This window comes from Oncorhynchus mykiss, chromosome 2, assembly GCF_057628025.1.
Source record: "Oncorhynchus mykiss isolate SJ-2025 chromosome 2, ASM5762802v1, whole genome shotgun sequence".
In the NCBI taxonomy this organism is placed as follows: Eukaryota; Metazoa; Chordata; class Actinopteri; order Salmoniformes; family Salmonidae; genus Oncorhynchus; species Oncorhynchus mykiss.
In genome coordinates, this window is record NC_143023.1 from 32,390,528 (window position 1) to 32,413,409 (window position 22,882).

The following is a 22,882-nucleotide window of genomic DNA, read 5'->3' on the forward strand; positions in this document are numbered from 1 at the left end:
AGATAGTTCATATTCTCAATGTTATATCAAGCTGCATTTAGTCAAGATAAAGGATTCATAATTAAGTAATTTGTGCTTATTTTTTCTGTGACGTGTAAAGAGTAGAGTAGTACTTTATTGATCCCGACTTGGGAAATGGTTTTAGCACTAAGCATCATCAATAAATTACAAGGACAAGAGAAGACATGTAACAAACACATGATGAAAACAGATAGACACATACAGTATGAAGGCACCTGCACCTTAGAGGCCATAAAACATAGAGTTCAATTCAAAGGAGTTAAGAAATGCAGTTGTCTATCCTACTCTGGGGAAACAAGCAGAAACAACATTAACCATAAATCAGTCGTTATTACACTCATTAAGAAGCCTGGGGGCCCCCATGTTTGTACATATCCGATCTGATACTGCCTGGTTCAGTCTTACGAACCGTGGTCTATTGGTCAGATCACAATCCATTTGATTATGTGTGGGTTGAGATTAATGTCCGTTAGCTTTTGGGCCAGTAGGTGGGGTTGTATGGTATTGGATGCACTGGAGAAGTCAAAGAATATTGTGCTCTGTGGGGGAGATAGAGAAGAGCATCTTCAACAGCTCTTATGTTGGTCATAATATTTAATTATTAATAATATATAAATATTTATGTTGGTCATAATTCTATAACAACTATTCAATTGTTTCCAATCAGGACCATTTGAAATACAAAAAAAAACACTTCAGTTTGTTAAATGTTATTCAGTTGCAAAAGATAGACAGTATGTTTAAATGAAAAAGGAAAAACATTTGTCTCACTTTATTGCTATTACAAACTGTACAATATTTTATGCTAAATTGAAGACCTGATAGAATAACGCTGCAAGTATGGATGACAAGGTACACCTGTAAGTTCCACCTGTCAGGAAACTCCTGAACATGCACAAACAGTGCCTCCTGTTGATAGGCTCAATGACATCAATTAAAGAGATGAACCATGTATCTATTCAGTCCTGAAATTGTTAAAGCCCATGCTCAAGATCTCATTTTAAGTAAGTGGTCTGTATAGAATGTCAAAAGAAGACTGTCCAGTAGCTATCCAAACTTTCCACCCTACTGCCTGCCCCTGTGGCGTCCCCTAGTCCCCCCAGGTGTCTCTGTGTTCTGGGGGAGGTGGCAGGGCTGTGTGGGGTTCGTCTGAAGGGAGGACAATTCGCGGGCACAACGGCGTCTGGATGCTTCTCTCCAGGCCTCCCTCTGCCGTCTCTGAGTCTCTTCAGGTAGATCTGATATCAGCACCCTCTTCTGATAATACCTGAAGAGAGAATGAGTATGAACACAGGCTCCACAACACAGATACACACACTAGGGCTGTCATTGTAGAACCGCCCAACCTTTGCTTTTGGATGATGTGCTTAATGTTTTCTAGGTATTATCACTGCACTGCTGGAGATAGAAACACAAGCAATTCGCTCCACCTGCGATAACATCTGCAAATAAACTTTGATTTGATAACCAGTCATAAATACAGACCGTGCGCAAATTGAAGTAAGCCTAAACCTTGGTGGACTGTCATTGTTTTACATTTCAGTAGATGTATGTATTTTGTCTGGATTGGTACATTTCAACAAGGAGATTAAAATAATGAATGATGCTGTTTTTCTGCCTTAAGTCGTTTATTTATCGGGCCTCTCACATAGACAGATAGTTGATAGAAAACAGGAACATGCATACAACATTTAAAAAAATATATATTATGGCTAAATAGAGTTTGGAGAGCACACCTCTGTGGTGTAGTGCAGCTCACTCTACTTTGTCTTCTTGGCAGGTGGCCGGTAGTCAGGTTCCATGTCCTCTTCATCTCCCTCAGTTCTATCTCCATCGTCTTCTCCCACTTCCACATCTGCAGCCCTTTTGTCCACTCCTTCCCCAGTGCTAACGTCACCCACGTTTCCATCCTGTCCCTCTTGTCCTTCCAGGGCACTACCACTGGTGGCTTTTGTGGAGTTGGTGGGGGACTGGTTGTCAGGCATATCTGTTTGAAGAAAAATGGCAGGTATTTTTTATAAATAATGTAGCTTACATTCTGCAATCTTCAACTTAATATGTTGTTACACAGAGGGGAGTTGTTGGTATATGCTGTTGTATGTATGCTGTTGAACGTATACTGAGTATACAAAACATTAAGGACACCTACTACCATTGAAAGGCACATATTTTGTCTTGCCCGTTAAACCTCTGAATGTTACACATACACAATCCACTTCTCAATTGTTTGCAAGGCCTACAAATCCTTCTTTAACCTGCCTCCTCCCCTTCATCTACACTGATTGAAGTGGATTTAACAAGTGACATCAATAAGGGATCTTAGCTTTCACCTGGATTCACCTGGTCAGTTTATGTCATGGAAAGAGCGGGTGTCCTTAATGTTTTGTACACTCAGTGTATGTTGTGTATGCTGTAGAGAGAGCATAGTAACTTACGCTTCAGTAAAGATTCATAGTATTTGAGCAGCTCCTGGAGGCAGTCCTCCTCCAGACCTGGCTGAGGGTTGGTGGGCATCATGATTTCTACTCCCCAGCAGCCTCCGCGGGACTGCTTCCCTATGAGGAGGATGGGCCTAAATCCCAGAGCATGTACTTTACGGAGCTGAAGAAGACAAAGAGTTTACAGAATTATCATTTCAATCAGATGGCTGCTAATCAGAAATAAAATGGGAATTAGTTCAATTCAAATGGAATAAAGCTAAGAATGTGTCCAGAAATGTAGAGGGTTACCATTATAAAAAGTGAGTCCAGGAACCTGGCAACGTTGTTGTGCAGGATGGTCTTTCTTGCCCATTCCATCAGTGTCTTGTCCATTGCCTTATTGCGTAATTTGTGGTACTTCTTGAAAGGCTGCACAGCTTTGCAGCTCTCACATATTTTAGAAGCACAATTTAACAACTTTTTGCAGTTGTCACACACCTTCTTCGTTGAGCCATGAGTTCTATTGGTTAAATTTGATAAAGAATGAACAAAGAAACAAACAGAAACATGTCAAGGAGAGCACATTAGTACATTTGATTTGACAAACAGTAGATGCAGTCAAAATGACCTCTTGAACAGGTACCCCGAGTGTCGCCTATTACAATCAGCTAGATTGGGTGAGTTTTGAGCATAGCCTCCCCACTCACTATTAATCCCATTCAAGTGCAATTTTTTTGAAATAACCTACTCAGCAGCAGAGCGCACACATCAAATACAGGTTGAATGAATTGGGGATTAATGGAGATTTTATTGATTTAAGGCCAATTGTATTTAAACTTGAACATTTTACTGTATTTAAGGTGCAAAATTGATTGGCTACCAGTCAGAGAAAAACACTGCACTGTAAGTAGACCAATTCCATTCCTCAAGCTAGATTGGCAATGGCAAAATGCAGTTGAATCCAAAAGAGGATGTTTTATCACAAATAAATAATATTGAAAAAGATAACAGCTTAAGCCCCCATGCAGTCTTTGTAATTCTATTTTTAAATCATCACCATATGTATAACAAATCACTGTGTTTATTTAATGAAAATAACTTCCAACATATTCAACGTGTTTAACCATTTATTTCCCTGAGCCTCCTTCGGCCCTTAAAATGCTCAGTTTGATCATGTGGGCGTTAGGAAACACATTTGAATATACATGATTTACATATACAGATCTGATTGGCTGACAGAATGGTCTAGAGCCAACCCCCTTACCCATATGAACAATCATTGGTCTATTATAATCAGATCACATTGCGACATAATGAGGTGGGCCAAAAGTTCCATCCCAACTGAACAGGCTGAAATTCCAGCCAATTTTCAAACAGCTCTTACACAACAAAGGGCATCATTTTCACAATTTCTCAGTTTTATTACAACCTCATCATGTGGAAATATATATTTTTTTAAATGCAGGAAAATCAAGTTCATCTGCACTGCCCCTTTCACACTGTAGTGAAATGGGAACTCGTTCCGAACAAAATATAATTTATCACACTGATTTTGTTTACAATAAGTCTACAAAACATCTTAAATCTGTCAACAAAAAAAACACTTCCGGTAATCATTTAGAACATCATTATAACAAAAGTTATACAATCACGTTTCCCCATCACAGACAGGGCCAGCCAACAGAAACATAGGACAAATATTCCAAGATGCATATCATGATAGATCTCAATTGCAATCTGTAGTGGTGATTGATTGATACTAAACAAGAGCAACATTACAACATTTGAAGCTATGCATCATGTATGTGCGTCCTTGTTTGTGTGTTTGCATCTCCTATGAAACTGTTTCTACCATTCAAATTCAGTCAGGTCTTTGAGGAAGGTGGCAACTGCATCGGTCTTCCTTTGCACAACTCTTCCAGTCCTGCGGCTCACCCCGGCTTCTGAATCAAGGTATGAAGAGCATTTGGTTCCTTCATTTGGGTTGATCCCTACTAGAAACCTAAACAGTCAACATGGAAGAGTTAGTGAATCCAGGCATTGCTTTCACAATTCTTTCAATTTGGGTTGCAAAGCTACCGGTAATTTACTAATCTACCGGAATCTTCAGTAGTTTTGGTAATTAAGAGAAAATGTATGGCAATCTACTGCAACTTTGGTCATTTATATTTGAATAACTTAAACAACATGTACTCATATATAGTATTATTTTTTTTTACATCCGTGTCCATATTGTCCATGAGTTTCTAGTAGATAGACTATAAGGTTCAAGAGAAAATAGCCTAATTAATGAAAAAAAATCTAATTAACGTTGGCATTATTTTCAATTAACTCTTCCAACTATTTACTTTTTTTTTTTTTTTTTACAACTGCCAGCAGTTTGACACCAAAACATGGACAACAAATGCATACTGACATAGTAAAATAAATAAGTGAAAAAGATAAAGGATACTTCATGCTGAAATTCATTAAAAATGGTATTCACTAAATTGATGGATTATATTTAGGATGCTTTACAACTGTTTTTCTATTTTAAAATCATCTTCTTTAATTATTTCATATATGTACATGTGATAAGGCCACACAGAGGGCCAGAGATAATTACAGACACCTGTGATAATCTGAGGTACCCAAAAGGGCCACTGTATGTATTGTAATAGATTATATAAAATCCTTGAAAGATACAAAACATCTGGTAGTTTACTGGTAAACTAAAGTTTCCAGTAATATACCCTTCCTTTGCAACACTAAGTAAGTCTCTCAAAACTGAGATAAGCAAAAACTAAATGAAATTTAACTGCAAGACATGCAAGACAAATGTAAGTGCTGGATTAATAAATGCTCAATACTTTCCTCTGAATAAGCTCCAGTGTTGCTGAGGCTGCCTCCTGGTACTCTGTATTGAACACGTAGAAACATCCGAAGAACACAGAGAGGGCAGCAGCAAAGTCGGACTGATTTTCCAAAACACAGACCACTCTCCCCTCGAGCGACACCATCCATTTAGATGAAGCCAGCAGGGAACTCCCTGAAGTATACAGCAATAATGATTGTGTTACACAATATATTTCCTAACATAGGCCTATACAATATATTACTGTTCCACCACAATTAAATATTACTGTATTTAGGCTAGAATTCATCCTATTGTTCTATTCAGCGTTAACATTATGTAGTTAAGTACCAGTATGTATTTCTGGTGGTTTATCTAGCCCCACCATGGACATAATCTGAGTTATGAATATGATCATCTCCAGTCCATACACAAAATGTTGTCATTACCAAGCATGATAAGTCTTGGAGTGGCCGGCAAATGCAACTGAGCCTCTACATCCATCTGGGTGTCATTCACCTACATTAAACACAAAGAGAAGAAGGTTGTTGAATCCTGATATGATCAATCATGTGTGTAAAAGCACAGTATAATGTATATAGTCCCAGTATGAAACAATACAATGTTTTTTTATTTGAATAAAATCACACACAATAACTTACATCAGCCAAGAGGAAGAGAGAGTCCTCTTTCTCTCTGAAGTGGGACAGCACCAGAAGAATGGCAGCACAGGCTGTGAGGTCCTTGTTGTTTCCACTGAGGTCACCTTCAATGTCATTGAGGAGACTTTGGGTGCCTCTCCTCCAGTTGGGTTTCTGACTTCGGAAGAAATTGACAATGGTCTTTCCCTTGCTCAGCAGAGCGCCACTGAGGCAGCTGTCGATCTCAACTCCAGTGAGCATGTGGAAGTGGGCACAGAGCCATCTCTTGGTAAAAAGAAAAGGCCATTGTTCCTTGACGTCACCGATGCTTGGGGCTGGCCATGCATTTATCATGTGGCGTTGGTTAATGTACGTAAGCCTCATGAATTCATCCACATCTCCCCTGTCCACACCTCTGGGGCCTGCACTGTTGAAAATGGTGGCCATAATCTGTCTCTTGTTTTCCAGGGACTCAGGAGTCTCCCCTTCCGGAAGGTCCTGTGGGTGCCAGTTGATGCACCCATAACTGTCCACTTTTGTTCTTGCTGTTTTGGCTTGTCTGTTGCTGTGTTCCCCTTTTTTGCTCGTCTTGGGTCTGCGTATTCTATTTTCAGTGTTCCGGTTCACATGCTCCACTCTTGTCTTTATTTGGGTGAGCAAGGAGGAGTACCTTCTGCTAAGCAGTTCCCCTTCTTTTGACAGGTCTGCAAAGCTCTCTGGATAATCTGCAACTATGGCTTTGGCTATTTCTGCACATACTTTCTTGTTGGGGTTGAGGCAGTGTACACGCATTGCATCAACGGTGATCCTCACCATCAGCCGCCTATCTGCCGCCTCGACTCTTCGTCCCTCTGCAATGGCTCGCCTGAGGCTTTCAGGCGTCTGCTGCCAAGGGACATGAAAGTTGCTGATCCAATCCTCATCATCATCCTCCTCCTCCTCCTCCTCCCTAAAAAGCAATACCAATTGCATGGGATAAATTGATGGTTGCTTGTGTGGCAAGTGTTCACAGTGATATACAAAGCCAATATGTTATTAAATGTTTATTTTTTGTCTGGACCAAGATGATTTGGTACCTCCAATGCATCCTGGTAGAGAATTATTGACAATGATGATGGGAGGCTCTTGTAACAGTCCATTTTCTTTCAAATTTGACCATTTGTCATGTCCTCATTAGCAACAAGGTGGATCATTTTGTACTGGTCTTTCACTGTTGACAGTCCAAGAATAGGTGTCAGAGTCTCTTTGATAGGAATCTACTGACAGAAGCGTATCCTGCCTGTAGCATCGGAACCAAGACATCTGAGCTGAATTGGCTCAACATAATGTCCGGTTAGACCATAAACCTTTTCCATTTATACTTTACACAGACCTTTCGTGATAATCAATGATATTTTAAAATATTCTCCCGACAGTGAAGCACTATTGATTTTAACACAATTGTTGTCATTTAGCAGACGCTCTTATCCAGAGCGACTTAAATCGACAGATTTTTCACCTAGTCAGCTCGGGGATTTGAACCAGCGACCTTTCGGTTAGTGGCCCAACACTCTTAACTGTAAATATGTCTTTATGTGAAGTACAGTAATATAACAGGAAGCTTTATATTACGAAAGATTACTGTACTGTTTTCCCACCTTGAAAAAAAATGTCCAAAATTGTAATGTAATCTGTGTTACACTGCAAAACACATTGAGAGTATTTTACTATGGATTTGTCTTTCACAGTACAGATAAATAAAAAACTAACCGACAACCCAAAATCCAGACCAGTCAAAGCACTAAAATATGCTAAACATGTCAGAAATATTGCATGCTCCATGTTTTGCAAGACAACTTAACTAAATTGAATTGCCATTTAAGTGAAATTGTGGACACCCAGACTGTGTGGATGAAAGGTCATACCGGCATTTTGCCCTCTCCTTGTAGGCCCGCAACTTCTCAGGGTCAGCACGGATTCTCTCTCTGTATTGCCGCTGTGTCTCTGCGCTTGACAGCCTCCCTGATGTCAAGAGACAATAGAACCGTATTGTTATTGGCATGATCCTCTTAAACCTGAATTTAACTTGGATTTGACCATGAACTGCATAGCAGACAGTTGTTTTTAAACCCATAAGACCCCTTACAACTTTACAATCCCCTCACCACTCCACTATAAAAAACACAACATCAACAAACAGAAAAGGACAGAGACAAGACACACAAGCATACTTTTCACATGCTCTGTCAATGTCTCCTCAGACTGTTCTGAACGTCTATCGCCTGGACTCTGGCTACCAGCAACAGAAGACGTTCCATCAGACTCTTTCCCCAAGACGTGCATCGGGCCTAAGCCCTCCTGTTGTTCTGCAATACTCTCCTCACTCATCTCCCATTTGATGTAGAAGGACCCAGTGTCAGCAGGCTCCTCTTTTATCACTGGGCTAGTGACTGGAATGGCTGATGGGGACTGGCCTCTGGCTCGCTCTGCTGAAAGCCCAGGAGTCCCTGCATTGAGACCTGGGATTGAAACAAATACATGATATCTAAAGCACAAACTGGTCACAAACTAGCCAGGTTTGAGCATAGACATGTTCAAGTTGCCTCTACCAGCAGGGTGGTTAAAATGAACAAGATTACAAAAAGATGTCTCATCATAGGCGTTGCCATGTTAAATGGGGCAGTACCCAGTACACAATGATAATCTGCAGAGCATATACTGAGGCAAATTGGATAGTTAGCTACATGACCTCATGTACCAGATTTGTCTCAGTACTGGTACTGGCAACAGCATTACTTTAGCATATGGGGAATATCAACTACGAATACACTCATCCTCATAACATAGTGTCTATAATGATGTACACACTGACATTTATGCACCGGTGACTTGAGTGGGAATGTACAGTATTATGAACTACTGATAACCAAGCAATCGGGAGAGAGCTACTTACTGGGGAAATCCATTCTCCAATCATTTTCGCTTGCCACCTCGTTCTCATTGCACATGGGTTTCCCAAAATCTCTTTCTGGTGAAAGTGCAGACAGTTCAAAGGATAGGCCTACTCGAAATGTTGTTAATTCGTCTTCAGCTTTTTTAAGCTTATATTTAAGGGTTTCATTTTCTTTGTCCCTCTCTGCCACCTTCCTTTCATATTCCAGTATTTTGGTACTGTTCATATTGTAAATAACATCCATGACAGTATTTACCGCTGTTCTGATAGCATTTTCCACTGCACGAGCGTTTTCTTCGTTATGTAAACAGGAATTCATTGCTCTACTTGGGAGATTATTATTATTTATTTTTTAACTCACCCGCACAACCTAACGTTGTCAAGTTTGCTAAATTGGCCAAGTCACAGAGTGAAGCAGGTGATAACTAGCTAACCCTTTTGTCTGTGGCACTGTAACGTAACATTACTAGCTAGCTCAGCTGGCTAAACAGTCAGCAGCCAACAACTTTACCGATGCGTGCGTCAGTTTGTAACCCTTCAGTGACAATATTATCAAAAAGAGAAAGCGAACGAAAACGTGGTATTTCAAAGGCACTCACACTTGTATAAAATATTCAGAAGAAAATTAATTTGACATGTTTTAGAGAGCAACTGTATTACGTCTCAACGTTTACCTCGCAGTTCACTTCCGCCGCGCCAATCGCGCGCGTCACGTGTCAAATGTGCTTGGGGTGGCTCAATCACAGCACCGTCTAGTGGTAAATCAGTGAACAAAAGCAAATGCTGTACAATGTGAATTAATTTACCGACATTTCCAAATAAAAAAAACATAGAACATTAACAGCCCGAACCAATTCATTGAATAACTGGATCATTACAATATGATACAGAAATCATCCTCTCAAACAACAAAGGAAATATCAACAAATATGATCCCAAATCCCAATCTTTGTTCGGCAGCCTAAACTCATCTGTGCAGACCTAATCCCCCCCCCTCTACTGTCTGTGGTGTCTCCTAGTCTCCCCAGGTGTCTCTGTGGGAGGTGGCAGGGCTGTGTGGGGTTCGTTGGGAAAAAGGACATTTGCAGGCACGACAGCGTCTGGATGCTTCTCTCTTCAGGTAAATCTGATATCGACACTTTCCTCTGCTGATTCCTGAAAAAAAAGTGTGAGTATGAACACAGATTCTTCAACAAATGCACATACACATGATCAAATATAAACATATTGCATGCTCTGTTTTCAAATGTCTGAAATGAACGTGTCCATGTAGGACAATGGAATTAAGATTAATTTAATTCAAGTTAACGTCAATATTCTCATCAAGACTATATTGAAGGTGGACACCCAGACTGTGGTAGTGAAAGGTACAGTAACATATTTACCTGCGTCGTTCCTTCTCCTTGTAGGCCCGGAACTTCTCAGGGTCAGCATGGACTCTCTCTCTCCCTGAGACAATGGAACCATATTGTCATTGGCATGATCCTCTTAAACTTGAATTCTTTTTAATCATCATTTCACATGCATACTTTTCAGATGCCTGGTCGGTCTCTCCCCATACTCATGTCCACTCTGGCTACCAGCAACAGGGTGAGTTCCGTCTCTTTGCCTGGTTGGAGTTCCACCCGTCTGCTGGGCTTCGTACTCTTTTCCCAGGATGTGTATCAGGCCTAGGCCCTCCTGTTCCTCCCCAATACCCTCCTCACTCATCTCCCATTTAATGAAGAATGTCTCAATGTCAGAGGGTTCCTCTTTTATCACTGGTCTGGTGACTGGACTGGGTGATGGGGACTGGCCTCTGGTTAGCTCTGCTAAAAACCGTGACTCTTCTGCAGAATGTGAAGTAGGGTTCTGGTGATGGGACATATAAATAGTTGATGCCCCAGTGGGAAGAGATGTGTCTTTGCACTGGGAAAAAAACCTGGGGAGGAGTCCTTCCAACGAGACCTGTGATCAAAACAAAGATATTTGGACAAAAGTAGGGGTTGGTAAGTGCATGTCAAAGAGCTAAACATTGGAATAAAAACAATCAGGACAATACTCACAGGGGAAATCTATTCTCCATTCAGCTTTGCTTGACACCTCGTTTTCATTGCAAATTGGTTTCCCTCTTTGCATTTCTGGTGAAAGTGCATAAGTGCTTCTTGACCTGACTTGATGACATTCATTTCCAGAAAATTCAGGAGGAGGAAAAGGAGCCTCGCAATGCTGTGACCTCACGTTCTGCGGTTGTAACTTTTCGTTTCAGCGTTTCGTTTTCTTTGTCCTTCTTAGCCAACTTACTTTGATATTCCTGTATTTTGGCACTGTTGATACTAGAAATAACACTCACAATAGTATGCATCTCTGTTCTAACTGCATGTTCGACTGCTCGAGCGTCGTCTTCATTTTGTAAAACAGAGAACATTGCTATACTATGTAAATATATTTTTTGAAACCCGGGCACTAAAGACTAGTGCTAGCCGACAGCTTCTAACACAGGTGATGAGAGAACAACAAATTGGTAAGAGAACGAACCGGCGGTATTTCAAAGGAACACGTTAATACCAGAGAAAATAACACATTAAAGAGAACAGACACAGTTCATGATAATTATCTCCAAACACCATTCACTTCCGCATGTATTAGGTATGTTAAAGGTGATAGCGAAGTCACAGCGTCGGCTAGTGGTAGCTAACTCAATTAAGAATGATTTTGTTTCAAGTTTTAATGTCACATGCACAAGTACAGTGAAATGCCTTTCTTACCAACTCAAACCCCAACAATGCAATACTCAATAACAATGTATCACTAGAAAGGAACACACGATAAATAATAAGAAATATGAAATACACAATAAAGTAAGTAAGTAGGCATACTATATACAGGAAATATTTTAAAAATCAGTTCCAATACCATGCATGTGCAGGGACACGAGTGATGGAGGTAGATATGTAAAGGGGGGCTAGGCAACGGGATATAAGATAGACAGAGTAGCAGCAGCTTGCATGTGAGTTGGTGTGCGAGTTGTGTAGAGTCAGTATAAATGTATGTGCATATTGTGTGTGTGTGTGTGTGTGTTGGGCTCTGTGAGTGTGCATAGAGAGTGCAAATGTTGAAATAAAAGGGCCAACTTGCAGTAGCAGCTTTGCTCCACATGATGGTAGTATACAGCAAATAATATGGACATAAGGGAAGAAAGTTGCCCATTGCTCCAATGCTGTATGTACCGGCCTTTGAGGGATGGTCACAGTCGATCATATACGCGCAGGTGCGTTATATCTTCAAAATAAAGCCAGAACGTTTTATGGGAACATCTTTACAAATTGATGTTGATAAATCCATATAATGTGGTTTGCTGGCTCATAACATTTCAGGTTGTGGAGATGCATGGAAATCTAAATCAATTGTTGTGAGCAGAAAGTATGGGAAAGATTGGGGTTGTCTAAAAATAGACAAATAGACAACCTAAAATATAACATTAAAAACTATAGCTTTGGACATCTCTTCATCATTAGAAGGATGGTCCAATATGAGGTAAAGTCAGGTATGCTGTATACATATCTTGCTTAGTTCTTACTGTCTGACTGAAATAGAAAAAAACATGGAGTCATCACAAGTGCAAACACAGTCAAAGCATGTTCTTTTTAGCCTTTTTGTGACTTTGGTGTTAGGGGAAGCGTTCTTTTCATTAGAAGTGGCTGAAATGTCTCTCCCAGGTCTAGGGGTTTTAACGCTCTTGAGGCTGCTTCACCAAGTTGTTCTGTGACCCGGATACTAAAGCAAAGTGGTGGTGTCTTATCATGGGGGGTGGAGGGATTATATGTTGAGAGTAGGTGGTGGTGAAGTGGAGGTAGTAGGGGGGGAGATATGCAGTCTTGCAGCTGTGCGTGTGCATGTGTGTCTGTGTGTTTGAATAAGGGGGGCAAAAAAGGTTCAGAAGTGCTGGAGCAGAAAATCTCTCTCTCCCTCCTCTTTTCTCTCACTCCCTTTCTCTTTCTCTCCCTCTGTCGCTGGGCCAGACGTAAAGCAACAGCAATTTGTGCGATTTCACAGTTCACTGGGTCCCTAAAACTCTGACTGCCCTGCAATGACAGAGGGAGAGGAGGAGGAGAAGGGAGAGGAGGGAATGATGAAGAGGGCAGAGATAAAGGGATGGAGAGGCAGGGTGGTGGTGAGGATAAATAGAGGAGGAGGATTAAGAAAAGCACATGAAAAAGAACAGAACATTGTAGAGAGATGGAGGAAGATTGATAATAATATATACATATACATACATATTTGGCTGAATGTGAAGGCAGGTGGTCAAGATGTGTACTTTATTGTGATGAAAACATGCATGTGTATAGTAGTACTGATCCAACACTGAAACTGTCAAACCTTGATGAAGACATGGGGCTATTATATTCCCATTTGTGAAAGACTCCATCGTACTTAAAACAGTGTAAACATATGGTATCTCAGGTCTATAAGGAAATACTTGGGCATTTCATGAAAATACTTTGGACCTTTCTCGGAATATGTTTAAGAAATAAGAGCCATTTTGAATGCTAATCCCAGCATCTGACCCGGACAGAGTCCTATTCCGTTCATCTCTCCATGCCCTCTTAGATATCAATAGCGTTCCCTTTGGGTGGTCATTACCCTGCCAAGTGTCTGTCCTTTGGAGCAGGGTCACCCTCGAGACCCCTCAAGGACCACCACCAACTTCTGAAGACCTGCACAGTACGAGGTTAGCGAGGTCACAGACAGATTCTTTAACAGAGCCACAGACCGTGGTATACATACAGACCAACTTTTCCTTTCTTCACTTCATTTCATACAGATAGCGTAGTCTTTGTCAGTGGCTTTCGACCTTGGTTGGCTATTAAACACCTTGCAGCAGGCATGCAGCAGAGGATTGAGACCAAGAGACTAATTTCCATCCTTAAGTCATTCAGAACCCCAGACCGCGAGTCCAGTCGAGGGATAGCCGACACTACGAACAGCCCCTCTCAAGACCAGAGGGCAGGGAAAGCCGTTAAGAGGCAGAGCAAGAGAGAGAGAAAAGAGCGAGCCCTTGAGATAAGAGGTGTCACCTGAGTGCTTTGTCTTGAAAGAGTTAAGAGCGGGTTCAGGGGGGTTCCGGACATCTGGGCAGGGTTTGAAGGGTCAGCCAAGGGACAGGAAACCCTCCTAATCCCCCAGCTGGGCCTGGAGGAGAGGATTTGGCCCCACTCGGCCCCCAGCCTCCGGCCCCAATCTCAATACCCACAACAGTAGCTAATTGAGCCCCACTCTGATCACAGCACTCCCATCTAAAGCCTGAATGCTTTCACTGGCTTTTGGAGCGCAGCCTGGAAATCTGTACTACTGTATCTGCTATGGTAGATAGAGGTTATCAATATGCACAGCATATAGGAAGCCTGCAAATTGAATTCGAAGCACTTCACACAGATGTACAGAAAGATGCAAAGGCTTTGAATATGTTCTGCCTGCCTGTATGCATACAGTTAGACACTGTTGGCAGGCATGTAAAGAATATTGATAACTAGATAGGCGGATGGATGGACTTAGAGTTCAATGAAGGAATAGAAGGCAGTAGTTTGTATACAAAGATGTATAAACATAGCTAAGGCGGGTTGGTACATAGTTAGAGGGCACTGGCCTTGAGCTCATGTTGTGTGGCCTCTCTCCTCTCAAATAACTGCCCCTCCCACTTCATGGCATTACCATACAGGCCGAAGCGTCAAGTGAAGGTGCTGTCCTCAACCAGCCAACTGAAAAACGAAAGAGTTCAGAGGTCATGGATAAGCAGCCCAGTTGGCTGGTTGGTCAGACAAATCAAATTAACATCATATTGTGATCCCCTCTTAAATCACGGCACATATGGAATAAGACCGCACATTTAATTTTGTTTATCCTGGTACTTGACCAAAATAGTTGTGGCAAGATGGCGCCAACAGAGGGTGGCCTCTCTTCTAGTCCTTAGGAAACTATGCAGTAATTAGTTTTTTATGTATTATTTCTTACATTGTTAGCCCAGAAAATCTTAAGTGTTATTACATACAGCCGAAAATAACTATTGGATATCAGAGCAACTTCAACTTACCAACATATTGACCAGGAATACAACTTTCCCAAAGCGGATCCTTTGTTCACACCACCACCCAGGGCATTTGATCTGATTCCAGAGGCTGACCCAAAACAACCTTCTGAGGCATGCATACCACCCACCGCTTCCAAGTATATTACTCGCAAAATTCCAGTCTTTAGATAACAAGGTAGACGAAATTAGGCCAAGGGTTGCTTTCCAGAGAGACATCAGGGATTGTAACATACTCTGTTTCACGGAAACATGGCTCTCTCGGGTTATGTTGTCGAAGTCAGTACAGCCGTTGGGATTCTTTATGCGTCATGCCGACAGAAATAAACATCTCTCTGGAAATAAAAAGGGTGAGGGTGTATGCTTCATGATTAACGACTCATGGAGTAATCGTAACAACATTACATTCGTAACAACCGCCAGTTAGTGGCGGACTGCGATAGCATCGAATAGTCCCCGTGATATGCAACTGTTCAGGTAAGTCAGGAACAAATACACACAGTTAGTTAGGAAAGCAAATGCTAGCTTTTTCAAACAGAAATTTGTATCCTGTAGCTCTAACTCCAAAAAGTTTTGGGACACTGTAAAGTCCATGGAGAACAAGAGCACCTCCTCCCAGCTGCCCACTGCACTGAGGCTAGGCGACGCAGTCACCACCAATAAATCCATGATAATCGAACATTTCAATAAGCATTTCTCTACGGCTGGCCATGCTTTCCTCCTGGCTACCCCAACCCCGGCCAACAGCTCCGCACCCCTCGCAGCTACTTGCCCGAGCCTCCCCAGTTCTCCTTCACCCAAATCCAGATTGCAGATGTTCTGAAAGAGCTGCAAAACCTGGACCCGTACAAATCAGCTGGGCTAGACAATCTGGACCCTCTCTTTCTAAAATTATCCGCTGCCATTGTTGCAACCCCTATTACCAGTCTGTTCAACCTCTCTTTTGTTTAGTCTGAGATCCCTAAAGATTGGAAAGCTGCCACGGTCATCCCCCTCTTCAAAGGGGGATCACTGACCATTTCGAATCCCACAGTACCTTCTCCTCTGTGCAATCCGGTTTCCGAGCTGGTCATGGGTGCACCTCAGCCACGCTCAAGGTACTAAACGATATCATAACCACCATTGATAAAATACAGTACTGTGCAGCCGTCTTCATCGACCTGGCCAAGGCATTCGACTCGGTCAATCACCGTATTCTTATCGGCAGACTCAATAGCCTTCGTTTCTCAAATGACTGCCTCGCCTGGTTCACCAACTACTTCGTAGTTCAGTGTGTCAAATTGGAGGGCCTGGACCTCTAGCAGTCTCTATGGGGGTACCACAGGGTTCAATTCTTGGGCCGTCTCTTTTCTCTGTATATATCAACGATGTCGCGCTTGCTGCGGGTGATTCCCTGATCCACCTCTATGCAGACGACACCATTCTGTATACATCTGGCCCTTCTTTGGACACTGTGTTAACTAACCTGTGCTAACCAAATGCTAATACAGTGCATTCTGAAAATATTCAGACCCCTTAACTTTTTCCACATTTTGTTACGTTCTAAAATGGATGAAATATTTTTTCCCCCACATCAATCTACACAATATCCCACAATGACAAAGCGAAAAGAGGTTTTTAGACATTTTTGCAAATGTATTCCATCTGTGGAGTCCAGCTCATTCTTAAATGGAAGAAGTCTGGAACCACCAATCAGGCCTGTATGGTAGAGTGGCCAGACGGAAGCCACTCTTTAGTAAAAGGCACATGACAGCCCACTTGGAGTTGGCCAAAAGGCACCTAAAGGACTCTCAGACCATGATAAACAAGATTCTCTTGTCTGATGAAATCAAGATTGCACTATTTGGCCTGAATGCCAAACATCACATTTGGAGGAAACCAGGCACCGCTCATCACCTGTCCAATACCATCCCTACGGTGAAGCATGGTGGTGGTGGCAGCAACATGTGCTGTGGGGATGTTTTTCAGCGGCAGAGACTGGGAGACTAGTCAGGGTCAAGACAAAGATGAACGGAGCAAAGTAAGGAGAGATCCTTGATGAAAACCTGCTCCAGAGCGCTCAGGATCTCAGACTGGGGTGAAGGTTCACCTTCCAACAGGACAATGACCCTAAGCACACAGCCAAGACAACACAGGAGTGGCTTCGGGACAAGTCTCTGAATGTCCTTGAGTGGCCCAGCCAGAGCCCGGACTTGAACCCAATCGAACATCTCTGGAGAGACTTGGAAATAGCTGTGCAGTGATGCTCCCCATCCAACCTGACAGAGCTTGAGAGGATCCGAAGAGAAGAATGGGAGAAACTCCCCAAGTACAGGTGTGCCAAGCTTGTAGCATCATACCCAAGAAGACTCAAGGCTGTAATCGCTGCCAAAGGTGCTTCAACAAAGTACTGAGTAAAGGGTCTAAATACTTATGTATGTAAAAAAAAATGTTTTGTGTGAATTTGCAAACATTTCTAAAAACGTGTTTTTGCTTTGTCATTATGGGGTATTGTGTGTAGGTTGATGAGGGGGAAAAATAATTTAATATATTTTAGAATGAGGCTGTAACGTAACAGAATTGTTGGTCAGGTCATGTCATAGTTCTTTGTCCCTGCTCTTTTGAACAATGTTGAATAGACTGTTGAACAGCCATCACTAGCCGTCTACCGGGTGATGCACACTCACACACACACCTCATACTCACAAACACATGCACATACACATGCAAGCACACACACAGTCAACGCTGCTGTCCCATGTTAGAGACATTGAACCACTGGTCACTTCCCGTTTCAAAATGTGTATTTAAATACTGTATCCCCAATGTAGCTCATCATAATATTTCTACTACTGTACATTGTATTTTAGTTACACTGTTTATACACACAACATATGAGTATATATATATACTGGATTCTTGACAGAGCTTTCTCTAATATATCCCCTGCTCTTTGGGTTGTTAATCAGATTTGTCCCACCATTTATTTTTGTATTTTATTTCCTTACATTTGAATTGTTTGACATTTTACTGCAATGTTAGGTGATAGTAACATAAGCATTTTGCTGCACCAGCTATAACACCTGCTAAACTGTACGCGACCAATAAACTTTCAATACATTTTTATTTGAATAAGTTATTCAGTCCGTTTCATGTACAGTACACAGGAGAAGAAAAAAGTGAAGGGGTTTGGGTCCAGTTTGCCACCACCACCTACAGGGAGATGTGCATTACATGCTACATTGGTGTTGGCACCTCTCATCTGAACTCACCATCTCTGTAATTTCCTTTTTATCCCTTCCATGACTTTGACCTTCTCTGCTCTGCGAGCATTTGGTAAGCAGTGATTTATCTGCCAAATAAATTTATTGGCTCCATTGAAATGAGTTTAAGGTGGGGGTCATTCTCCAGGCCACTGATGGCAGCTAATAAATCCAAGTTGGGGTGAGGGGCAAGAGGAGAGGTAGAGAGAAAGAGAGAGATGGACCCGGAGATAAAAGGGGAGAGTTTACAATTTGGTGAAAAATGGAGGGGGCAGGGCATTTTAAGGAGGAATAGGGTGTTTTAAAGAGGCTTGAATGCTAAATGTCTCGGTACAGTGCAGCGTGGGAGACCTCACCTTGAGTAAGATCCGGCAATAAGACGGCGCATCATTCATGTTGACAGTTTGAGGTTGAGCCGGCAGGTTAGAGGGCTCATCTAAAGAGTAAAGGGCAGTGTCCCTCCCTCCCAGCTCTCTGGGTTTAGAATGCTTTAGTTACAACACCTGCCTGAAAAATGACTGGCCTCATTCACATTATTACCCACAAACACTTCTCTACTCCTAGCCTGTATCACTGGCATTATACATTACTTTTGATGATCTGACCCTTTTAATGAGCATTTCATTTATGAACGTTTATATGATTTTATAAAGAAGGTCAAGGTTCGAATCTAGTTTGTCCCATATACACCATATACACAAAAAAGGTGCTACCTAGAACCTAAAAGTTATTTTGCTGTCCCCATAGGATAACCCTTTGAATAACCTTTTGGTTCCAGGTAGAACCCTTTTGGGTTCCATGTAGAACCCTTTCCACAGAGGGTTCTACATAGAACTCTAACGGGTTCTACCTGGAACCAAAAACGGTTCCCCTTTGGGGACAGTCGAAGAACCCTTTTGGAACCCTTTTTTCTAAGAGTGTGCATGATTACTTTATGTTGTGTGTATTATGTTAGGGCACAGGACCATACCTGCAGCTATGGCAGTCGCAAATTACATCATAATGCACTTGATAAAAAAACAACATTGTGCTGCAATGCTTGTTGATTTATCAAATGCGTTTGATTCAGTTGACCATGAACTGTTGCTAGCCAGACTCAATGAAGGAGCTGTCAATTGGTTTGAAAATGATCTTGCAGACAGAACACAATGTGTCTATGCTAAGAATCACAAGTCAAGCTTTCTTGAGATCACTAGAGGTGTACCCCAGGGGAAATGGGATGCAACCAGACAAAGTGCAGGTGATATGGTCATCTATGCAAATGCTCCTTCTCTGATTCAGGCCGTTGAAGAGCTCCAGACTGCCTTTAAGTCACTGCTGACCTCCTTATATTGTCTCAAACTAATCTAGACTGCTCAAAAAACTAAATTCATAACCTTCACCAGAGCTCGCTCTCAGCCAGAGATGGTTAGTATATTGACATCTGGGGGCACACCCATTGAAAAGGTGTCATTCTACAAATACCCTTGGTTTTTGGTTGGACAATAAGCTGTCCTACAAAGTTCAAGTAGATAAACTAGATAATTAGTAGATAAGCTTAAACTGAAATTGGGTTTTTATTTTTGTGACAAGGCTTGCTTCCTGTTTGAGACTAGAAAGGAGACACTTTTTTGTTCAAGACACTTCTTCCTGTAATTGAATATGGTGACTTCGCTGCAGCGAAATGCTTATGTTTATAGATTCAACAGTGTAGTATAGCTAATAACACACAAACATCCAAAACATTTTAAAATAGAAATTAAGAAAAATCAGAAAGAGCAATGTCAGAGCCCGAATATATATTTTTATTTATTTTTATTTAACTATATATACAGTTGAAGTCTGAGAAAAAAACTTGTTTTTCTAACACTTCACAAATTTCTTGTTGAGAAACTATAGTTTTGGCAAGTCGGTTAGGATATCTACTTTGTGCATGACACGAGTAATTTCTCCAACAATTGTTTACAGACAGATTATTTCACTTATCATTCACTGTATCACAATTGCAGTGGGTCAGAAGTTTACATACACTCAATTGACTGTGCCTTTAAACAGCTTGGAAAATTCCAGAAAATGACGTCATGGCTTTAGAAGCTTCTGATAGGCGAATTGACATAATTTGAGTCAATTGAAGGTGTACCTGTGGGATGTATTTCAAGGCCTACTTTCAAACTCAGTGCCTCTTTGCTTGACATGGGAAAATCAAAAGAAATCAGCCAAGACCTCAGAAAAAAAATTGTAGACCTCCACAAGTCTGGTTCATCCTTGGGTGCAATTTCCAAACGCCTGAAGGTACCACAGTCATCTATACAAACAATAGTACGCAAGTATAAACACCATGGGACCACGCAGCCGTCATACCGCTCAGAAAGGAGACGCGTTCTGTCTCCTAGAGATGAACGTACTTTGATGCGAAAAGTGCAAATCAATCCCAGAACAACAGCAAAGTCCCTTGTGAAAATGATGGAGGAAACGGGTACAAAGGTATCAATATCCACAGTAAAACAAGTCCTATATCGACATAACCTGAAAGGCCGCTCAACAAGGAAGAAGCCACTGCTCCAAAACCGCCATAAAAATGCCAGACTACGGTTTGCAACTTCACATAGGGACAACGATCGTACTTTTTGGAAAAATGTCCTCTGGTCTGATGAAACAAAAATATAACTGTTTGGCCATAATGACCCTCATTATGTTTGGAGGAAAAAGGGGAGGCTTGCAAGCCGAAGAACACCATCCCAACCGTGAAGCACGGGGTTGGCAGCATCATGTTGTGGCGGTGCTTTGCTGCAGGAGGGACTGGTGCACTTCACAAAATAGATGGCATCATGAGGTAGGAAAATTATGTGGATATGTTGAAGAAACATTTCAAGACATCAAAATTGTTAAACAAAGCAAATGGGTCTTCCAAATGGACAATGACCCCAAGCATACTTCCAAAGTTGTGGCAAAATGGCTTAAGGACAACAATCAAGGTGTTCGAGTAGCAATCACAAAGCCCTGACCTCAATCCTATGGAAAATCTGTTGGCAGAACTGAAAAAGCGTGTTCGAGCAAGGAGGCCTACAAACCTGACTCAGTTACACCAGCTCTGTCTGGAGGAATGGACCCAACTTATTCTGGGACGCTTGTGGAAGGCTACCAGAGAAGTTTGATGCAAGTTAAACAATTTAAAGGCAATGCTACCAAATACTAATTGAGTGTATGTAAAATTCTGACCCACTGGGAATGTGATGAAAGAAACAAAAGCTGAAATAAATGATAAATACAATCCACCTGTGTGTAATCAAGTCTCCGTATAAATGCATCTGCACTGTGATAGTCTCAGAGGTCCGTTAAAAGCGCAGAGAGCATCATGAAGAACAAGGAACACACCAGGCAGGTCCGAGATACTGTTGTGAAGAAGTTTAAAGCCGGATTTGGATACAAAAAGATTTCCCAAGCTTTAAACATCCCAAGGAGCACTGTGCAAGCGATAATATTGAAATGGAAGGAGTATCAGACCACTGCAAATCTACCAAGACCTAGCAGTCCCTCTAAACTTTCAGCTCATACAAGGAGAAGACTGATCAGAGATGCAGCCAAGAGGCCCATAATCACTCTGGATGAACTGCAGAGATCTACAGCTGAGGTGGGAGACTCTGTCCATAGGACAACAATCAGTCGTATATTGCCCAAATCTGGCCTTATGGAAGAGTGGCAAGAAGAAAGCCATTTCTTAAAGATATCCATAAAAAGTGTCGTTTAAAGTTTGCCACAAGCCACCTGGGAGACACACCAAACATGTGGAAGAAGGTTCTCTGGTCAGATGAAACCAAAATTGAACTTTTTGGCAACAATGCAAAACGTTATGTTTGGCGTAAAAGCAACACAGCTGAACACACCATCCCCACTGTCAAACATGGTGGTGGCAGCATCATGGTTTGGGCCTGCTTTTCTTCAGCAGGGACAGGGAAGATGGTTAAAATTGATGGGAAGATGGATGGAGCCAAATACAGGACCATTCTGGAAGAAAACCTGATGGAGTCTGCAAAAGACCTGAGACTGGGACGGAGATTTGTCTTCCAACAAGACAATGATCCAAAACATAAAGCAAAATCTACAATGGAATGGTTCAAAAATAAACATATCCAGGTGTTAGACTGGCCAAGTCAAAGTCCAGACCTGAATCCAATCGAGAATCTGTGGAAAGAACTGAAAACGGGAAAAAATTTCAGTCTCTCGATGTGCAAAACTGATAGAGACATACCCCAAGCGACTTACAGCTGTAATTGCAGCAAAAGGTGGCGCTACAAAGTATTAACTTAAGGGGGCTGAATAATTTTGCACGCCCAATTTTTCAGTTTTTGATTTGTTAAAAAAGTTTGAAATATCCAATAAATGTCGTTCCACTTCACGATTGTGTCCCACTTGTTGTTGATTCATCACAAAAAAATACAGTTTTATATCTTTATGTTTGAAGCCTGAAATGTGGCAAAAGGTCGCAAAGTTCAAGGGGGCCGAATACTTTCGCAAGGCACTGTATATATATAGTGGCAAGAAAAAGTATGTGAACACTTTGGAAATACCTGGATTTATGCATAAATTGGCCATAAAATTTAATCTGATCTTCATCTAGGTCACAACAATAGACAAACACAGTCTGCTTAAACTAATAACACACAAACAATTATACGTTTTGATGTCTTTATTGAACACCCTGTGTAAACATTCACAGTGCAGGATGGAAAAAGTATGTGAACCCTTGGAT

At 41.6% G+C, this 22,882-nt stretch overlaps 2 protein-coding genes across 5 annotated transcripts; both read right to left on the reverse strand.

The window, feature by feature from the left end:
* Positions 1-97: 97 nt before the first annotated feature.
* LOC110487594 (uncharacterized) lies at positions 98-10,002 on the reverse strand. 4 transcript variants are annotated; one of them, XM_090197176.1, is made up of 7 exons: positions 8,848-9,571; positions 8,126-8,413; positions 7,820-7,916; positions 2,751-2,961; positions 2,457-2,622; positions 1,758-2,008; positions 98-1,288 (listed from the first exon to the last, which is right to left on the reverse strand). In XM_090197176.1, the coding sequence occupies exons 1-6, from the start codon at positions 9,164-9,166 to the stop codon at positions 1,782-1,784; spliced, it is 1,308 nt and encodes a 435-aa protein (XP_090053302.1). In that variant the 5' UTR covers positions 9,167-9,571; the 3' UTR covers positions 98-1,288; positions 1,758-1,781. The 4 variants fall into 4 exon arrangements, with proteins under 4 accessions (XP_090053302.1, XP_090053299.1, XP_090053306.1 ...); XM_090197180.1 differs by lacking the exons at positions 98-1,288; positions 1,758-2,008; positions 2,457-2,622; positions 2,751-2,961 and adding exons at positions 3,551-4,445; positions 5,297-5,469; positions 5,724-5,793; positions 5,937-6,864 and having other exon boundaries at positions 8,848-9,601; XM_090197173.1 differs by lacking the exon at positions 98-1,288 and having other exon boundaries at positions 1,631-2,008.
* LOC149985056 (uncharacterized) lies at positions 9,637-18,548 on the reverse strand. Its single transcript, XM_090215050.1, has 4 exons — positions 18,510-18,548; positions 10,377-10,794; positions 10,233-10,296; positions 9,637-10,002 (listed from the first exon to the last, which is right to left on the reverse strand). Exons 1-4 carry the CDS (start codon positions 18,546-18,548, stop codon positions 9,768-9,770), a joined length of 756 nt encoding a protein of 251 aa, XP_090071176.1. The 3' UTR covers positions 9,637-9,767.
* Positions 18,549-22,882: the final 4,334 nt, after the last annotated feature.

Bases quoted from the DNA above. Each gene is read 5' to 3' on its own strand.
- LOC110487594 (XM_090197180.1), bottom strand. From the start codon at position 9,166: ATGAATTCCTGTTTACATAACGAAGAAAACGCTCGTGCAGTGGAAAAT. The intron at 5,794-5,936 runs GTAAGTTATTGT...TGTTTAATGTAG, and splicing joins CTCTCTTCCTCTTGGCTGAT to GTGAATGACACCCAGATGGA. The intron at 4,446-5,296 runs AGGAAAGTATTG...TGTTGACTGTTT, and splicing joins CAACACTGGAGCTTATTCAG to AGGTTTCTAGTAGGGATCAA.
- LOC149985056 (XM_090215050.1), bottom strand. From the start codon at position 18,548: ATGAATGATGCGCCGTCTTATTGCCGGATCTTACTCAAG. The intron at 10,297-10,376 runs GTATGCATGTGA...CCATTGTCTCAG, and splicing joins ACCGACCAGGCATCTGAAAA to GGAGAGAGAGAGTCCATGCT. The intron at 10,003-10,232 runs GTAAATATGTTA...CTTTTTTTTCAG, and splicing joins AAGGAGAAGGAACGACGCAG to GAATCAGCAGAGGAAAGTGT.